At 35.7% G+C, this 19562-nt stretch overlaps 2 protein-coding genes across 5 annotated transcripts in view; both read right to left on the bottom strand.

Annotated features, from left to right (window-relative positions):
- Window positions 1-2268: 2268 nt before the first annotated feature.
- LOC126689088 (cullin-1) overlaps window positions 2269-19562 on the bottom strand; it is a 45889-nt gene continuing 28595 nt past the window's right edge. For 2 of the 4 annotated variants that reach the window (XM_050384125.1, XM_050384122.1), the window contains exons 6-12: window positions 4320-4375; window positions 4061-4181; window positions 3741-3902; window positions 3499-3642; window positions 3158-3376; window positions 2893-3060; window positions 2269-2800 (exon numbers count right to left, since the gene is read on the bottom strand). In XM_050384125.1, coding sequence (XP_050240082.1) covers window positions 2699-2800; window positions 2893-3060; window positions 3158-3376; window positions 3499-3642; window positions 3741-3902; window positions 4061-4181; window positions 4320-4375 — 972 coding nt within the window. In that variant the 3' untranslated portion in view covers window positions 2269-2698. Of the gene's footprint in view, window positions 2801-2892; window positions 3061-3157; window positions 3377-3498; window positions 3643-3740; window positions 3903-4060; window positions 4182-4319; window positions 4376-4455; window positions 4606-4688; window positions 4764-4845; window positions 4873-5985; window positions 6049-6166; window positions 6287-6403; window positions 6494-6694; window positions 6773-6857; window positions 7062-7145; window positions 7194-7532; window positions 7719-8288; window positions 8379-9523; window positions 9624-9748; window positions 10415-19562 lie in introns of those variants that run through there. The other 2 variants (XM_050384126.1, XM_050384128.1) reach the window with 2 other exon arrangements.
- Window positions 13751-17727, bottom strand: LOC126689087 (protein FAR1-RELATED SEQUENCE 5-like). The gene is made up of 6 exons (XM_050384120.1): window positions 17610-17727; window positions 14599-16750; window positions 14425-14493; window positions 14232-14324; window positions 14053-14134; window positions 13751-13955 (listed from the first exon to the last, which is right to left on the bottom strand). The coding sequence occupies exons 1-6, from the start codon at window positions 17678-17680 to the stop codon at window positions 13948-13950; spliced, it is 2475 nt and encodes an 824-aa protein (XP_050240077.1). The 5' UTR covers window positions 17681-17727; the 3' UTR covers window positions 13751-13947.

The following is a 19562-nucleotide window of genomic DNA, read 5'->3' as shown; positions in this document are numbered from 1 at the left end:
ACGAGATGTCTAGCCGTCCAGCCCTCTTTTGCTTCTTGGATGATTCTCCCTCCGCGCAAGCCACTGTCATCACCATCCTAGCCGCCGCTGCCCCTCTCGGTGCGGCATGAATGACGTTGATTACTCCCCGGGGTGGTGGAAGGGGATTCCTTCTCTGTGGTGCGCCCTGCTCGGTCTCCCGGTCAGTGGAATCTGCTACAAACTCTTTCAGGTGCCCTGCCTTCACTAACTGCCCGAGATGATCTTTCAATACCCTACATTGCTCGGTGGTGTGCCCCTTGTCTCTGTGATAAGTGCAGTATAGGCTTTGGTTCCTCCGAGATGGGTCGCCCCCCATTTTGTTCGGCCATCTGAAGAATGGCTCGTTCCTTATTCGTTCCAGTATCTTGTGCACGGGCTCTTTAAACAACACATTAACCCCTTCGATCTGCACCTCCGGTTCCTGCATTCTGAAGTCCCTTTTCGGCTTTGGCGGCAAGAAGCTTTGCCGAACTCTCCCTGAAAAAGGGGCTTTCCCCCTGCTTTGCAGCCGGTCATCCTCCAGGCGTTTGTACTCCTCTATGCGTCTCATCAGTTGCCTCATGTCCTCCGGGGGTCTTCTTGTCAGCGACTCCCGTAGTTCAGAATCCTCGGGGAGCCCCATCCTGAAGGTGCTAGCCGCAATTTTCTCGTTTCCCCCACCAATCTCATTGTAGAGTTCCCAGTATCGGCTGGCATAACTCCGAAGGGTTTCCCCGACCCTCATTTTCATGGAAAGCAACGCGTCGACCGGTTGTTGCACTCGGCTGCATGTTACGAACCTGCTGCCGAACTCCTGAATCAGCTCGGCGAAGCTGTGTATAGAACCTTTCCGCAACCCATTGAACCATCTCAGTGCGGTAGAGCCGAGACTAGAGGGGAATACTTTACACATCAATGCATCGTTGTGCGCATGCAACGACATCATGTGGATGTAATGACTGACATGCTCCACGGGGTCTGTCCTCCCCTCATAGGAATTGAATGGTGGACGCGTAAATCTGCTCGGCATGGGTGCCCGTTCAATCTCATCCGAGAATGGAGACCGGGCCGCCATCCGCAAGGCCCTGCTCATGGCATCCATCGCGGCGTTGTGGTGCTGCCGCTCCTCTGGCGACTCTGACCCGTGGTTATCATATCCATGTGACCGGGAACGGTCCCGTCTACGACGAATATCCCGGGAGTGACGACGTGACTCTTGAGAATGGGATCGGTCTTGGTGTTGTTGCGTAACAGGTCGGCTGGAACCTTCCTCGCCACGGTTCCTTCTGGGTTGGGGGTTGTGGTCCCTTTCGTGGCGCCGACCCCTTGCCTCCAGCTCCAAGTCCATTACCAATCTGCGCAACCGCTCCAGCTCCCGGTCTCTATCATCAGGTTGCCGATGTGCTGAGACGTTTGAAATCGTCCGGTGCGTTTGGTCCGATCCTTCTCCCAATCCGGACCCTTCCTCTCCTCTTGAATGCTCCTTATCCTCCAGCCGCTTCTGCCTTCTCTCCCTCCACGTCGATCCCCGGGAAGATCCTGCGGAATTGCTCGGAACGTGCCCTCTTGAACGCTCCTCAGACATCTTCTTTGCTCGAGTCTCACTCGAACCACAGCTTCGTAGGATGGCCCCACGGTGGGCGCCAATTGTAAGAACCAAGTACAAGAACTCTAGGCCTTAGATCCCTTGGGCTCACAATTTATTTGTAGTGGGTTTAAGGATTTCCTACAATGGGTCGTTCTCGGCAGAGAGACTCAAAGCAACACTCAGCTGAAAAGCTCTCTCTTTGACTCATTTCTCTCAATTTTTCTGAACCCCTTCTTCTCCCAACCTTCCTCTATTTATAGCCAAGGTTAGTGGGGAGACCATGATTATGTTCATCGTTAGTGCTATTGAAGGTCCAGTATTATCTGGTTAAAGTGGCTGTTTTAGGTGAGAGGGCGGTGCAGCATTTATGATCTTGGAACTTGGCTCCATTTTCACCGATTGTGTTCGGCGACTCACGTTCCCGTGCATATCATGACCTTCCCGGGTATTGACTCATGCGCTCTACCGGGAAATGTTAACCGGTCAACCCCGGGAGCTTAATAACCAAAACTTGTTTTTGGCCCTAAGGCAGTTTTAAGAAGGGCATAAGGTAACGGGAACTATCTGCTGGGCCTGCGCCCAAGGCTGGTATGGGCTTGGGCCCGGGGCCTAGATGGGTCTGGGCCCAAGGCCTGTATGGGCTTTGGGAGCTCGGTGCCGTACAGGGTAAAAAAAAGGTATATTTAAAAACTAATGAAAAATCAATGGTTAATAACTAAAATTATAGTATCAATAACATATTTAATGAGACCATCCTAAAAAAATTATCGCGTGAAATGCACGGGTATATGACTAGTTATAATAAATTACAACACAAAGATACAGCGCGGATCCAACTAGTGCACTGTACCACTTTATGGAATCGATTACAATTTCTCCAACATGGGTGCTCAATCTACAGTAATTGTCCAATACTTCTCTTCCAAGGAAAAATTTACAAGCGTTCTCCGCGTACTGCTACTAAGCAATCACCAAAAGAGGCACTCACATGGTGGCATTTATGTACATGCCTTTGCCCATTTTCTTTCCACCACGAACCTAGCCTATTTTCTTTGTTATTTGCAGCAGTAATAGTCACAAATTCATTTGGTGATATTCAACTAGGCCACCTCATGCCAAGTACCTCAACAAATTAGGCTTATCCTTGTCTCTTTCCAAATAATCTCGTGTGATCAGATCTTCAATTCGCTTCTTTATTGCCTTTAAATCGGGCTGCAAAATCACATTTCAAGCAACAACAGTGAGTTACAGCTGATTGAAAGAAACAGGTCATAAATCATAAATGAAGATAGTGACATAAAAACCTTGAACATGCGACCCAACTGCTTAACACACTCCATGACCAGCTGCTGGTGGTCTAAAACTTTACGGCTCTTCATGATGCGCACCATCGAGGCGTCAATGTTATACCGTCTGTCCAAAACAACATCTTCAATTACTTTCTTCTTCTCATCCACAGGAGGGAGAGGAATCTGCACATCAAACCAAGCAATAGATTAAACATCCCAAGCAAAAATCAGTAAATTGAAAAGTAAACTGGGACAAGACATTCAGAAGATGGCTCAGTACCTTGATCCTCCTCATTTTGTCAGTAAACTTTGAGTTGAACTCAAAGTAATCAGTAGGAGATATTGTTTTCGTGTTAGGCACCTTGGTCAGAATCTTGTACTTCGCACATGACAAGGAGTGGAGAATTCTAACAACGTAATCATCGGTCAAGTTTAATTCTGTCATGATGTCTGAGTAACTCAATCTATCTGAGGAATTGAAAAGCAACAGGGCCGAAGCCTGTCCCACAGGAAGAAGAATTAACCCTCTGTATTAGCAAGAAATGAATCCATTCGGAAGTGGCACTCATAACCACATAAAAACATTCACAGAATAGAAATAAAACTTTGTGAACATGTCACCTGATAAGTGGTTACAATCAGTTCCATAGTTTTGGGTTCAAATTTCCCACTGATATTACAAGTACCCAAAGAGTATATCCACGTAAGTTTTCTGTGCTTTGTTTTTGTTTGATAGAATTCCTGGAAAACTTTGACACACTTGACCTAAAGCAATAGCAATAGAAGAGAAAGATGTTAGCGACTTCCACAAAATAATTAACATTGCAAATTTATATCATATCAACAAAAGAATTCCAAATTACCAACTCTGGTGGAAGGTTGAGGTCAAAAGACTTGTAACTTGGCCAAAAGCCAGTAGTCAGAACAGTAACAGTCAAGTCAATCCTTGGATTTGCATGTGAATTATTACCAAGATACTCCTCAAAGCTGGTCTGGTTTTCCCTAGCCAATGTTAAGTCCGTAATCTAGAAGAAAAAAAATAAAAAATAAAATGGAAAAAGCCTCCACTAGAGTACTATTTTGGATATTGAATTGTGATGAAATATTGGGATCCATCATTATAAGAAATGTACTTCATTAACTGTTAAAATTTTAGTCCTTTAAAGATTATATGTTAACTGACCATTCCTTCCATCTTTGAGGTGAACTGACCACCACATTGATGCTTAAGCTTCATCAAAATACTCCTCTCATGGTCATCATTAGCACTCATGTCAAAAAGAAGCCGTCGAGCAAGCTTCTTCCTGCAAGAATTATGCAACATAAATGAATCATCTACAATTTCTTGTTTTTAAAGTAAACATAAAGCAATAATCAATGCGGTTTGAATTTTCAAAAGAACTGACTGAAGACAACAGATATATGAAAATAAGACTATTTACCTATAGAATTCAGCAAACAGGTCTTTATCGCTGATATAAGCAAGCAACTTTACTACCTGCAGGTTGATTAGAAATTATAAGTTCTAAGATATCTGTTAGAAGCTAAATAGAATAACTCATCACGAGTGGAGGAGACCTTTTCAAGTGTTTCTTCAATGGCTTCATCACTCAGTTTCTCAGTTCCACCTTTCTTAAGAATGTTATCACAAAAAGTGGCAAGTAGTTCTGCACTTGAGCTTCCAGCAACACCCTTGTTGCAGAAGACCTCAAAAGCCTCCTCAAACGCCTAAAATGAACACTGAATATTTAGATGTAGAAGAACATATGTGTGTGATCATGAAAACCCTGAGAGCATTTTCTAACACAAACCTTATGAAAAGTGTTATAATCATTCACATATGCTAGGTATTTGTCATGCAGCTCAATCACTTTTCCGACAAAAACCTGAAGAGCACACAATCTGTAACAGTTTCCAATAATTAAACATTCCAGACAAATTCTACAAGTGCAATCTTCATACAATTACCTGTTCCCACAAATCAACCACATCCTTCTTCCGCATGTGAAAATAGATAAGAAAAAACAATAGTGAGCATTACAAGAAAAATGAACTGTTCAAATACTGGTACATATAAAAAGATCAATTAAAAAAGAAAAAGAAAAAGATAGTAGTACGCAATGGTCTGGAATAAGTCACTGATCTTAACGTTCTGATCATTTTCCTTGCATCAGACTATACTAAGTCACTAATGCTAATATTATTTATCACTAATCATAAGATGATATGTAATGTGAAGGTATTTAAGATGTGGCTCAAATTGTAAGCCTATTGGAACTCACCTTTTAGATTGCAAGTGAACTTACAAAGTGTGATTTTCTGTTGGATTAAAAAAAATTGAAGGATTTTCTCACTTATTCTCAAAAAAAAAAAAAAATGTAGGTTGAAAAATTCAGTAATAATTGGTCAAAGCATCTTTGCATTTATCAATCCAATCGGGTTGTTATTTATTCATTAAATTTTCTTAAATGATTAGCATCGGGTCATTAAAAATGAGTAATTCAGAACCTAGAAATAATTTTAATTTTGAAAGATCATACACCTAAGCCAATTCACCCATGTAGGCTATGGTGACCATACACTTTATGGACTCATTCTTATAACGGCTGTATTCATAATGAACTTATAATGACTGTATAAATTAAAATTAATCTGTTTGCATGTAATTATTTTTTTATATAACATTTTCTGTGTCTTCATGCCTCACTCTTTTGATTCCAGTATTCCACTTTGTTGTAACATGTGATCTTTCCACACCTACTTTTATACTGTTATAAGTTTTGTTTTTATACTTCCAGTATTCCATATATTTCTATCATATCACAAATGTCTAGTAAACCAAATGTATCTAATTTTACATTTTGTACAGGGAAATGTAACATGTCTGAAATAATTCAAAGTGTTGCATGTTGTCACCAAGATTTTAGAATGGCTCCATGAATATAAGAACAATAAAACACTTATGTGAAGTACGGATGCCACATCAAGGGTATGAAAAAAAAGTATTTACCTTTTCAATTCCTACTGTGGTATTAAGTGACCAAAAAGACCTTCTTGGAAAAGCATTGAAACAATAAATATGCAGGAAAAAGAAATCACGGCACAGACCTTCTTGTTGCTTGCTGCATCTTCTGCTTGTTTGACCAAGGCTGTTACTTCAGCAGTGACATGCTGCATTACAGAACAGTGGAAAAAACAGCTTTAATGACAGATAAAGAAGATGTGCCATGCATAAGATCCCTTTTTAATTGAAGACAAATGGTTAAAGCATAAGCTAGAGGCTACTAACCTGCTTAAATATACCGGAAACAGGTTCTATGCCTTGAGGTATTTTAAAAAGAAGCCTGAACCTTTCTTTATTTTTTGATAAATAAAAAAGAAGCCCGGACATTCTTGACAAATATTCCACCTTAGACATCATTAAACACAAAAATAAATAAATAGAGTGATAAGAAAGCTGTAATAATTGCCCAATTTTCAAATAATCTCAGCAAAACTATTTCAAAATAATATAATCACCAAGTACCTTCTCGTCTCTAACCAATGCATGGCATTGAGAGTCATCTTTTCCAAGCAGTTGGGTCGCATACACGGACAAAAACTCATGTTGAACTTTCTACAAGGAAGAAAAAAGAAGTCATAATAACAAAGTAACAGCCAGATTTGAAGATTTAGTAACAAACCATTGAAAGGCATTGCAAGAATCAATGAGCATCACTAAAAATTTTAATCTTTCATCAACCTAATAAAACATCATTCACAGGACTACTACACCAGAAAAGCAAGATTACTTTTTTTACATGTATAAAGTACAAACCTCCAGTAGCTTTGCTTCACTACTAGAATGCAAATAAAGAGAAACCCCATCTTTCTCTAGTCTTAAGCACTTCTCAGCCTGGAATTCCGAACACACATTAGGAATCATTCTATATCTATAAGAAATTACTTTTTACCAAATAACAAGGGCATATAAAGTTTACTTTGAGCATATAATCTGGACAAGAATCTTCTAGAATCCAGCTGGAAGCTTTCTGAGAATAGTAAGCAACAGTATCTTTAAGCATCGCTGCTTCAAAATCATTTTCATACTGATCCATTTGCCCCATTCCAATCTCGACAAATATATCTGAAACATTCCTCACTAAAGCTCGATCAATCTGCTCTCCTTCACGTTCTTTATTGATCTGATTGAAAAGAATTGTTTTCAGAACACTGATTTCAGAGCTATGCAAGTGCAGTATAGAAAACAGGCAAAAGTACAAACATACCAGAGAAATTACAATATCCCTAACTTTTCCATTGAACTCCTGGTAGACCTGAAATCAGAATTAAAATTTTTTTTGATAGGTAAATAATACTTCATTTCAAAAACAATGAAAAGGACAATGAAAAATCCAAAGCACACAGGCAGCGTGCTAAGAACCAAAACAAAAAAACTAGGATACATGGAAAGCACAGCTATCTAGCAAATCTGGTAACTCTGTATCATGCTTTATATTTCTTATGAAGGAAATGGGCATCAAATTGGATGAAAGACTGTATATTCTTGGTTTAGAATGTGAACTAATCCACTATCAGGAGGCAATAAAAATAAGAATGGCCTACACAACATGAATCAAGATGGTGCATCACATAGGGGTTCAGTCATGACATACCAGATCACGGAAGCAAGTAAGTCCAACTTCATTAAGGGGCGGAAGTGACCTCCGAGCAATAAAATATCGATCAAGATAATGGAAGAAACGAGAAAGCCATCTCACCATTACTTTGTGGTTTGCCCACCTTTTTACAAGCTCTCTCAACATAAATTCATCATGCTTCTCTTGTAAAGATGGCAATACCTGTACAGAAGAAGAAACCGTTAGAAAATGATTGCCAGAGAACTAAAAATACATTTTTTTAGTGGTAAGTTACACATGCACCTAGTGGGTTTTGAACCCACGAACTCACCCTCCATCCCATTATTAGGGGAGAAGGAAGTGCCAATTGAGCTATAGCTCATTGGCAAGAGAATTATAAATACACACACACATAAATTAAAGCTAAGATCCATGACATTGCTTTAGCTAGAAGTGAGGTACTGATCAAACAAATGCCCTTATCTTGGTAATTACTTTCCAGACAGTTTTCCTCACTCCTCATAGATAACAAAAGTCTAAAGACTAAAGTGCTGATATAATAATACTAATCTCAGAACCAAACAAACAATAGCCGTTAATACTTCTTTTCCAAAGAAAAGAATAAGAATGCTTTCTTCATCTTTTAAGATAATCACAAACCATTGAGAACTTGAAAGGCAAAAAGCTTCTGAGAATGGTATAACAAGCAGTAACAATATTAAATTACAGTGGATGTGTATTTTCCTCCTTTTTTAAAATTTATTCTGACAACTACGATTGAAATATTATTACCTTTTTCTGTTTCCTTAATCTCATTTTTGCATGAAAGAAAAAGGGCAACAAAGCATGAACTCAAAATCTAATCAACATGCAGCAGAGGCCATCAAATGATCGACAATTAAATGTGAAACCTATTGAAAATTAACAAAATTGTTCTCCAGTCTGAGAACGAGGTAACTCAAAGAAATATAACAGCCGCTTCAGAGATGGGAAGGATGCTCAATTGTCTTGATAGAGAGGCCAAATGTAGGATCTTGTATCTGTGAGGGTGAATATAACACCTTAAGAAGTCTCTTTTTGATTGCTTGATCTGTTGGTAGTGACAAGGTGATAATATTTACTCTGATAATAGTGTTAATATCATATGTAATTATTCTAACAAATCTATCCTTAACATGTAAGCCTTCTATAACGCCACATCAAGCAACACTTTGACTAGCCTCCCCTTCAAATGGAATTCTTTTTCGTAATAATTTAGGTGTCATGTGTCGCAACAATCCAATGCTTGCCATTAGTGTGCCTTTACTCAATCATCGATACAACTAACATGGGAATCTTTTTGCAGCCAATGAGTTCTATCTCAAACGGCATATCCTCCCCCCCAAAAAGAAAAGAGTGGAGTGTGAGGTCATGGATTCAAAAATCATTGGGTGCATGTGTAAAATTACCAATAGAAAAAAGGGAATCTTTCTTGCACTACTATGAGAGCTACCAACACATACACAAGCATAGTTGCGTTAACTCATCACTTTAAAGTCTTTACTCAACAATGGGTAGGACAACATAGGAGTCTTCCTTGCTCTTATGTGGGGGCACCAACAACATGCACGATCATATCAAACACTTGTCTAGTCGAACCATTTGCTCATATGGTACATATGGATTTTAGGTTTTTGAGAGTTGAATGCTAACACCCTAAGGAAGTTCTTTTTGACACCTTGATAGACCATGATAACACCCTAATAAATAATATTATATTAACTACTTACTCTGGTAATTACTACCTGATATGTTACTTGACCACTTAACCAAACACACCATTCATACATGAATATGCAACAACATTTGACTTGTGCAAAAATCAAGTCGTTGACATGCAATATGCAAGTTATATCACAATTAAACATTTTTTTTTATATGATACTCTACAGCAAGCAGTTTTATCACACATTTCATATTTCATGCTATGCCAGCTTATTCAAGCTACTTCAAACAAAATGAACAAGAATACATGTCAAATTCCTCACCTTTGAAGTTATGTACTCTTCAAATGTTTCCCGGTACTTATTGTAGAGCAGTTGGGAATAATCATGAGGAGGCTTCTGTGTAGTCATGTTATAAATGGTTCTATGCATATAACATCAAGCAAAAAAAATAATATCACAATCATTTCCATCAAACTCAAAATCTTCAAAACACACACAATTCATAAACACAAAGCAAATAAAGCAAAATGGCATAGAAATCAATACGTGTAGAGCATCATGTACTCCTCGCAGCTGAACTGCGGCTCGGGCAACCCTTCTAGAATGTTCTTCAGCTTTGTGATCCCCTTCTGCATTAGCTCCCATCCTTGTTTGAAGGGTATGGTCTCTCGCTCCATCATACTGCTATAGCTTTAATTCCTTAACCCCCAAAATTATTATTTAAAAAAAAAAAATCACACAAAACTTGTTGAACAGCAAAGAAAACCCCCAAATTGAATTTCCCAGATGCTTAAATTGAAAGCTAAACAAAATTGCCTCTATCCTCAGTCCAAAAACCCCAATGCTCTGTTTTCTCAGCTGGGGAAGAGGAAGAGTGAATGTACAACTAAAAGAGCTCAAATTACAAATTGGTATAATCTTTGTTAGAAAAACACCTTTCAATACAAAACCATAACATAAAACGAATCAAAATGTTAATTTTTTGCAAAAATGGATGAAGATTACAGATGAAATTTCAAACATATATATTTCTCTCTCTCTCTAAAAGAGTTGTAATCCAAAGAACACAAAAGCTGTATATGAGAAACCCATCAAAAGAAAAGCAAAAATTAAAAAGCACAAGAATTCAACCAAAGTTCAGTCCAAGTTTTCATGAAACTTTAGGAGTAAGTTCTGATGAAACTTAATGCGAAAGTTTTACATTTTAGCAAAAAAAAAAAAAAAAAAAAAAAGGTCTAGTTTAGTTTTGTTTGTTTGATTCTCCTAGACTTTTGACCTGGAAGTCGTTATTTGAAGTCTGAGTGGTGGAAATAGCAAAGACTAGGAAAAACAAAGTGTACATTGACTACTGTGTTGCTTTCTTTTTTTCTCTTTTTTTTGAGAAAATGTTGCTTTCTTATTGATCCTATATATATACTACTAGTAGTAGTACGAGTACGCAATTATTTAGAGCACCCATTTGGCTTTTCCAAATGTAACTCTGCTTCTCGCTACTTTTAAGCACCCTGGAGCAGTACTGGTCTCCTATATACTAGTAGTAGTAGTACGAGTACGCAATTATTTAGAGCACCCATTTGCCTTTTCCAAATGTAACTCTGCTTCTCACTACTTTTAAGCACTCTGGAGCAGTACTGGTCTCCTCTTCTCTCTCTCTCTCTGTTTTTGACAACGAAAGAGAAGGAGAGGGTTCCTTCTCATTTAAATAAAATTCTTATTAACGGCTAAACCACAAGTATTTAATCTGTTGTAATTAATAATTATCCCAAATATTTTTTTTTGGTTGCTGCAAGATTACAATTTGCACACTTTAAGTTTGCTTAATATTCAATTTAGTTATCTAACTTAGGCCTGTTTGGTAGAGGAGTTTGAGTAGTATTGTTTGTAATTTTTTAAAATACGTGTGGATAAAAAAGTATATGGAAATGTGTGTAATGTTATTTAAAAACTGAAAATGAATGTTTGAAGGATTCAGATCTTCTAGAGTTCCTAGGGTACTCTACCAGGTAAATTTCTTTAAATCCTCACCCCTTATTTAAAATTAATGGTTTAAGATGCTGCCACATCATTATTCCACTAACTTACTCTTTTAAAAACATAAAAAAAAATGAATAACTTTAGGAAGCAGCCGTGATCTTTTAACGTAAGCAAATGGTTCCAACGTTTTTTTTTCTTTTAACGTTAGCAAACGGATCCAACGTTTTTTTTTTTTTCATTTTTTTCTTTTTTTTTTCTTTTTGGATGGAACAAATCTCAAACCCAGGAATTTCATCATCCCACAAATTACTCCTGCCATTTTTCCCATCTGAATCCAAAAGACACTCCTGGGCAAGAAGAAACCAGACTTTCTTTTACATCTGAAGCCGTGATCTCCTACAGCCTTGAAATTTTCAGTTCTTTCAATCATAAATGATGGATCCACCCAGCTCAATCCCTTCAAACCGTCCATGGATGACCATTGAAAGCCCAATGGAGGCCAGGTATATTACTCTCTCTCTATCCTCTGTTCTCTGTCTATTGTCTACTGAGATTAGTTTCTTTATTTCATACCTGTGGTTGATATTAGATTTTTATTGTTTTGCAATTTCACTACTGCAAAACTATTTAATGATTGCTCATGAAGGGCTGTGTTTTTTTGGGGCTATATCCTCTGCCTGCAAGGTGTTTGATAAATGTTCAAGGTAAGTTTTGACAATTGGGACCCCTTTACGTATTGTTGAGTTTTGGGCTCCATGGTGTGGGCCATTCCGTGTGAAAGATTTAGAGGGAACTATTCTGCAATTTTTGTCAATGTGGTGACTTGAAAATTGCATTTCAACCTTAGACTCAGGTTCAATCTTCTCAATCTAAACAAAAACATGCTTTTAATGACTTTTAATTAAATCTAGAACTTTTGAATTGACTGGTTCTTCACATGGATTCAATGAAATTTTTATGATGAACTTGGGTAATTGGGCTATATCCTCTGCCTGCAAGGTGTTTATAATTAAAATTCTTAGTCTTTACTTTGTGTTTGCCCCACTATGTTTACAATTAAAAGGTCAATGCCTGTTTTCACTCTTAAGTGCTGAGTTCAACCTTGAAGTGCAAGTATCTGATGCTTGTCGCAGTTGTCATGGTACAAGAGGTCAATGTCAATGTCTTTCCTTTTAGGTTACTAGAAATAGAATACACTTTTCTTGATATAAAATCTATATCAGATATATGTATACCGATCTTTATTGTTCTTTGTTAAATATATTGTTGATATTGATACCAAGTTTACTATGCCATTCCATTAATTTGCAGTGATATAAGGTTCTGTAGCTTCTGCTATCAGTTTTGGTAACTCCATTTACTCTATTTTTTTTTTTTTTATCATCCTATATAATGTACGGAATCCATTGATACAGTAACTAAATTATTGTAGTTCATAATTTTTCTCCATGGCTCCCTATCTCCTGTGAATCAAAACCTAACTCCCTTGAACTGCTTTAAGGTACAGGATGCCAAGTCATCCTTAGCATGTTCTTCTCTATTGTTAGTCTCATGTCACCACAAGAAAATGCAATTTTATTGAGGCTCAAGACATTATCAATAGATAGTTTAAGTTACTCTCATGTCACCATATAACATTTTTATTCTTTGATTACAACCATTTTGTTTGCTGGAATTGGAGTTCTGTTGGTTATAATCTGTTGCTTCTGGAGAAAGTTCTCATTACTTAAGAGTATTAATTTTGGAAGAAGGAATACTGGTTCTTCACGTGGAAAAAGCCTGGTTCTTGAAAACTAGAACTTTAATTTTTTGGAAATAGCCTAAATCTAGAACTTTTGAATTGACTAGTTCTTCACATGGATTCAATGAAATTTGTATGATGAAATTTTTTGATAAGTGCTTATTACCCTTTATTTTCACTCAAATGATAATTTTGAGTCTTCTTTGACACTTTGACACTTATTGATCTTTACGGTCCAACTTTGACACTTTTTTTTTTTTTTCCAGCTTCTAATTTCAGGTTCACTTGAAAGCTTGGATGTTGATGATCTATGATTGCACACTAATTATGCGGGTGGCTATCACTAAGCAGCATCCACAGTGGCTTTTAGGATTTAGTTCTTTGGAAAAAAGACAGTAGTAAAGATCACAATATTTAAGAAGAATATGTATTTATCAAAAAAAAAAAAATTAAGAAGAATATGTATCAATAGTGGCTAAAATGCTTCATGTATTACCAATGTTTCAATAGTTATAGATATGTAATGAATAGTTTTTTTTTTTTTTTTTGAAAGCAATATGTAATGAATAGTTATTGGCAATAATATCAATTTTATTAGTTTTATCTTACTTTGTTATTTCATAGATGCTTGTAAACTATACATGTAATATAATGTAATTTATTGCTAGACATTCAAATTGCCAATAATATTGATTTAAAATCTAGAAGTTTGAACTTTGCACAAGGTACAATTGTTTTAAAGAGGGGAAAATGTTACATATCAAAGGCCTATCCCCTATTCTACAAAGGGACAATCTTAACAAAAGAAAATGTAACATTGGTAGCATTAACAATGGTCTATCCCCTCCTCTCTTTTACAACAGAGACAATCTTAACAAAAGAAAAATGTAACATTGGCAGCATTAACAATGGCCTATCCCCTCTTCTCTTTTACAACAAGGACAATCTTAACAAAAGAAAAATGTAACATTGGTGGCATTAACAAAGGCCTATCTCCTCTTCAACGTCCATAGCATTGGCAACATCAAAATCACATACCTATACATATTTCAAAAACCCAAGGTTATCTTTTGATAACTTAGTAAAGGCAAAAAAGAAAAAAAAAAAAACTTTCCATCATTTGTTAATCATTTACCAAGAAAATTCATGTGAGCATCATAATTATTTGTTGTGTCACCCAAAGGAACTTGTGCTTGATCAAACCCAACATCCATTCCCTGCAAGAAATTATAATGATTTTGTGTCATCTATGTCATTGCATAAAAGAACATGCCACTTGTTAATAACTTAAAAAAGCTGAATGAACAAGTTCACCGTTAATGATTCAATGAAATTGTTTTGGCATCTATTTCCTTGGAGACCTTCATATGTCATCCATGCCATTGAATTAGGTGCCAGATCAGTTTCCTATATCACAAATCACAAATAGTTCTCGTTAAAACTTTCAGATTTTTAGCAATAAAAATTCTTTAAAATTGCTTACCTACAAACTCACAAGATTGCTCACCTTATGTGAATAGCATTGCACAGGTGAGATAGAGTTATTGTAATTTATGAGAGAAGAGTTATTGTTTTCCTATATGGTAAGATATAAGGAATTAGTTTAACCAAGAATAAAAAAATAAACTGTTTGTACACAATGCATGTAAATTTGTCAATATTTTTTGCATCAAGAGCATACCTTGGATAATTGTTGTCTAACAGTATCTTTTGTTGAAGTTTTTTTCTTTCTCCTTGATTGTTGTTCAACCCAACTTTTACATCTTTTTCGACCCTTACAACCTTCTTTCTTTTTGAGGCCTTTAACCTTTTCAACTAAATTCTTTATAGGTTCTCCATGATCCACAATTTCACTACCACCCAATGACATTTGATCTTTAGAATTATCAAGACTCACACTTGAAAATTTCATGGCAATATCTTCAACTTGCTTTTCTAATTCCTTTGTAACACTCTCTACCAAAGCATATGCTTCTTCGATTTCAGCAGCTCGTGATGCTAATCTAACTAACCTGGGACATAATCTTCTATACCGTTGTGTAACTTTTAAGTTAACATCCCCATTGACATCCTTCCCAATACTATCTATGACATACCCATTTTTTGCTTCTCTTGTCCATCTCTTCAAAATGTAAGCATCAGGAATTATCTTTATATCAAGTATGTCGAAAACCTTCAAAGCATGACAACACAAAATCCCAAATGTTTCAAACTTCCTACAACTGCATGAGATTGTCCTACTAATAGGACTACACAATACTTTATATTCTCCAACTTTCTCAAGAAGCACAACAGTATATTCATGCACTGGCTGGCTACAATTCCGATCTTTTATTATTGCAGCTGATGCATGGTCATACTCATTTTGGAACACTTTAAATATTGCAGGGGTATACACCTGTGATGCTTGCTTCAATAAAGGTGAATTCTTCAAGCACAAAGGAGGCAATTTTTCCCTAGCATTATACTCAGCCTCTAACTCTTTATCCCGCTTCTGCCCTACTACCATCTCAAAATGCTCAAAAAAATCATCCATATTCAAATTTGATTTCAAGTAATCTTTCAAATCCCCATTCAAACTTTCACTAAGCTGAGTACTTCGCATTCCCAAAGTAACTGCCCTCTTCATGTAACAGTTAGCCCATTTTTCCTTCAATTTGTATATACCATTTAACCAACTAAGATCCTTAATTGTATAGGTCTGAATCATTTTATTCCAAGCTTCTTCAAATTCACTCTCATTCTTATACTTATACATGCAGTCCTTAAAGTCTCGGAGGAACAATGAGCCATCCTTCATCAAATTTCCCAATTTCTTGATTCCATTTTGCATTATGTGCCAAGTACATAATCCATGCCATGTCTCTGGCATCACCTCAGCTAATGCCTTTGCAATAGCAAAATCTTGATCAGTAAAGATAGATTTAGGCTTTCTACCACCATGTGCTTTTAAAAAACTCTCAAAAAGCCATTTGAATGATTCAGTTGTCTCATCGTATAAAAGTGCAGCCCCAAAAATCACCATCTCTCTATGGTGATTGAAACCAATAAACATAGCTAAAGGTCTAAATTCTTTGTTTGTGCCAAATGTAGTGTCAAAACTAAAAACATCACCAAAATGGGCATAATCAATTATCATTTTAGCATCAGCCCAAAATATATTAGTTATTTGCTCCTCGATATCCAACTGTACAGCATAATGGAACGATGGATTATGAATCAATTGTTGTTGAAAATACCTTAATAAACTACCGGCTTCACCATATATCAAGCTTCGTTGTCGTCTAGTTCGAAGATAGTTTTTTTGATCAATTCCAGTGTAGCCAAGATTAGCCCTTCCACCAGCCTCCCTACTCATTAACTCATGTATCTCCTTAGGCTTAATTCCAGAAGCATAAGCTAAATCAATAGCAAAAGCTTGGACATCAGACATCTTTCGTTCTGATCGCATCATGAAAGTAGTTGCTGCAAGATGAAGAACATGGTTGTGCTCTGATACAAAATCGTACACCTTGTACTTTCCGGTCTCACGAACTAATGAAACACCCAATCGTACTGGACAATTAGTCCTTGTTTCTTGTCGAGGTTGACTGGTCAGATGATCTCGTTTATCAGGCTTACGAGTACCCTCTTTAGAACACAAAAATCTTCTTGATGTTATTTCTCCATCTATCTTACTTTTATTTGTATAATGCTTTCGAACACTAAACCCCATTTGTTTTCCATAATTTTTCCAAAACATCCAAGCTGCCTCTAACGTATCAAACTCCATACCAACCTTTGGGGTACAATCATTCATGGTATCCTTGTTTTGACAAGAAATGTCCATCATCCTATAAAAATACAACCAAAAAAAATAAAAAATAAAACTCAATTCCAATTAACTGAAACTGAATAATTCAAATATTACTAATATACCAAGGTCCCATTACCAATATACTCAAACTAAATAGACAAGTTTGAAACAATCATGGCAATAGCTAAACCCAATAACATGAAAAGAAAAGCACCAAAGCAGATTTCCAAATCCGATAGCTTGCAAATCATTAGAAAAACTAGCAAAAACACAAAGCAAATTGGTTACACCAGTAGATATATATTGGCTTCTAAAAGACAATAAAAACAACAAAAAGTAAAATAAAAATGAATGGAGTTCAAGTTTTCTGTGGTGCACGCGCAACATTGCTTACAAGCAGAAGAAGAGTGCAAAAAAAGGGCTGCAAAGATAAAAGGACATATAATAAACCTTCAGTCAGGTACTAAAACCAAAAAGTAAAGACTAAAACTACATTGAGAAGACTGAGGTCTAAGGTTGAAATGCAATTTTCAAGTCACCACATTGACAAATATTGCAGAATAGTTCCCTCTAAATCTTTTACACGGCATGGCCCACACCATGGAGCACAAAACTCAACAATACGTAAAGGGGTCCTAGTTGTCAAAACTTATCTTGAACATTTATCAAACACCTTGCAGGCAGAGGATATAGCCCCAAAAAAACACAGCCCTTCATGAGCAATCATTAAACAGTTTTGCAGTAGTGAAATTGCAAAACAATAAAAATCTAATATCAACCACAGGTATGAAAAAAAAAAAAAAAAAAAAAAAAAAAAAGAGAAAGGAAGAAACTAATACTCAGTAGGCAATAGACAGAGAACAGAGGATAGAGAGAGATTAAGATAGCTAATATACCTGGCCTCCATTGGGCTTTCAATGGTCATCCATGGACGGTTTGAAGGGATTGAGCTGGGTGGATCCCTCATTTGTGATTGAAAGAACTGAAAATTTCAAGGCTGTAGGAGATTATGGCTTCAGATGTAAAAGAAAGTCTGGTTTCTTCTTGCCTAGGAGTGTCTTTTGGATTCAGATGGGAAAATGGCGGGAGTAATTTTTGGGATGATGAATTTCCCGGGTTTGAGATTTGTTCCATCCAAAAAGAAAAAAAAAAAAAAAAAAAAAAAAAAAAAAAAAAAAGCTGGATCCGTTTCCATCCAAAGAGAAAAAAAAAAAAAAAAAATGTTGGAACCGTTTGCTAACGTTAAAAGATCACGGCAGCTTCTTAAAGTTATTCCCTTTTTTGTGTTTTTAAAAGAGTAAGTTAGTGGAATGTTGATGTGGCAACATCTTAAACCATTAATTTTAAATGAGAGGTAAGGATTTAAAGAAATTTACCTGGTAGAGTTCCCTAGGAACTCTAGAAGATCTGAATCCATGTTTGAAATGCCTTACCAAACGTGTCATTAATTTTATTTAATTCAGTATTATCTATACTACTATTTAAGAGACTTCTCTTGTTTGAATTTCTCATTTTTTTAGTTTAAAAATATCCCTACACTTCTATATTTAAGTAGAGACAAAATTAAAGGACAATCCGGTAAAAATACAACTCTAACTCCCACTAAATATTTGCCTAAAAAATAGGAACATTCTTCTGTTAATTTTCAAATTGTTTTATTTACTTATAAATTAGATTCTCAAAATAAAAATCATATATATAAAATAAAAACACAAGATTTTTTTTTTTTTTTTTTGCTAAAAAAAAAGCCTTATCGCTCACGCGAAATGTGTGTGATGAGGCTAGTAACTTTTAATTTTAATCAATTTGGTCCTCTAAATTTTAACTTTATTTCATTCAACATCTCATTAGTGTCCATTAAAATTGCGTCATTAGTGCCTTTGAAAACAATTGTTGTCTTTGAATTTTATAAACTAGTAAGTTATCCGTGTGATACACGGATAATGTTGTACTGTTTTATGTAAAATGGTTTTGAAGAATGTTGTATCTGTATTATAGCATAATTATTATAGAACTTTATTAGTAATGAATTCATCATAAAAAGTAACAATTATGTAAAATTTATTTTTTCTAAAATTTATGTGAATATTATTTTAAGTGTAATTTTTAGTGAGTTTTGAATTTGATGTCCAGATTAGGTTGTCAAAATTAGGATCCTACATAGAATCGTGGGAAGTAGGTAGGATTGTGGATTGTAGGATTAGATAGTGGACCTTAGATTTTTGCAACTAATAACTCATTTAATAGTTAATACAAATATTAATACAAACTCATTTATATATAACTTTAAGCAATGTTATACGTGATGTAACTCTAAGCAATGTTACTACTCAATAACTTGGTGTTGAATTCATATTTTGAAAATTTAACCGTTGAATTACATGTTTTATACGTTCTTAACATGCATGTTAATTTTTATGCCTATATATATATTGTTTGCTAAATTACAATTTGTATACTCTTTACTTTACTTTCATTCATTTCAATTCTCTAATTTTTAACTTTACTCAATTCAGTCTTCTAAATTTTAACATTATTTAATTCAGTCATAGAATCGTGCCATTACTGCCTTTAAAAACGACGTAATTTTGGTTTTCTTTGAATTTTATAAATTAACAAAAAAAATAAAATACTATATCAATTTTTTAATAATTATTATTTAAAATTAAAAAAAAAAAGATTAAACAAAAAGATTAAATCCAAAACACAAACAAATAAACAAATTCATCAACAAAAAATCGAGCATCTTGCATATTATTCGTTTGGGATAAAATTGAGCAAACCTAAAATCATAACCGAGAAAAATTGTATAACCTCATAACTTGAAAAATTGAAAATCACTCAGGAAA

This window comes from Quercus robur, chromosome 6, assembly GCF_932294415.1.
Source record: "Quercus robur chromosome 6, dhQueRobu3.1, whole genome shotgun sequence".
Classification (NCBI taxonomy): Eukaryota; Viridiplantae; Streptophyta; class Magnoliopsida; order Fagales; family Fagaceae; genus Quercus; species Quercus robur.
This window is presented reverse-complemented; position numbering and strand designations above follow the sequence as displayed.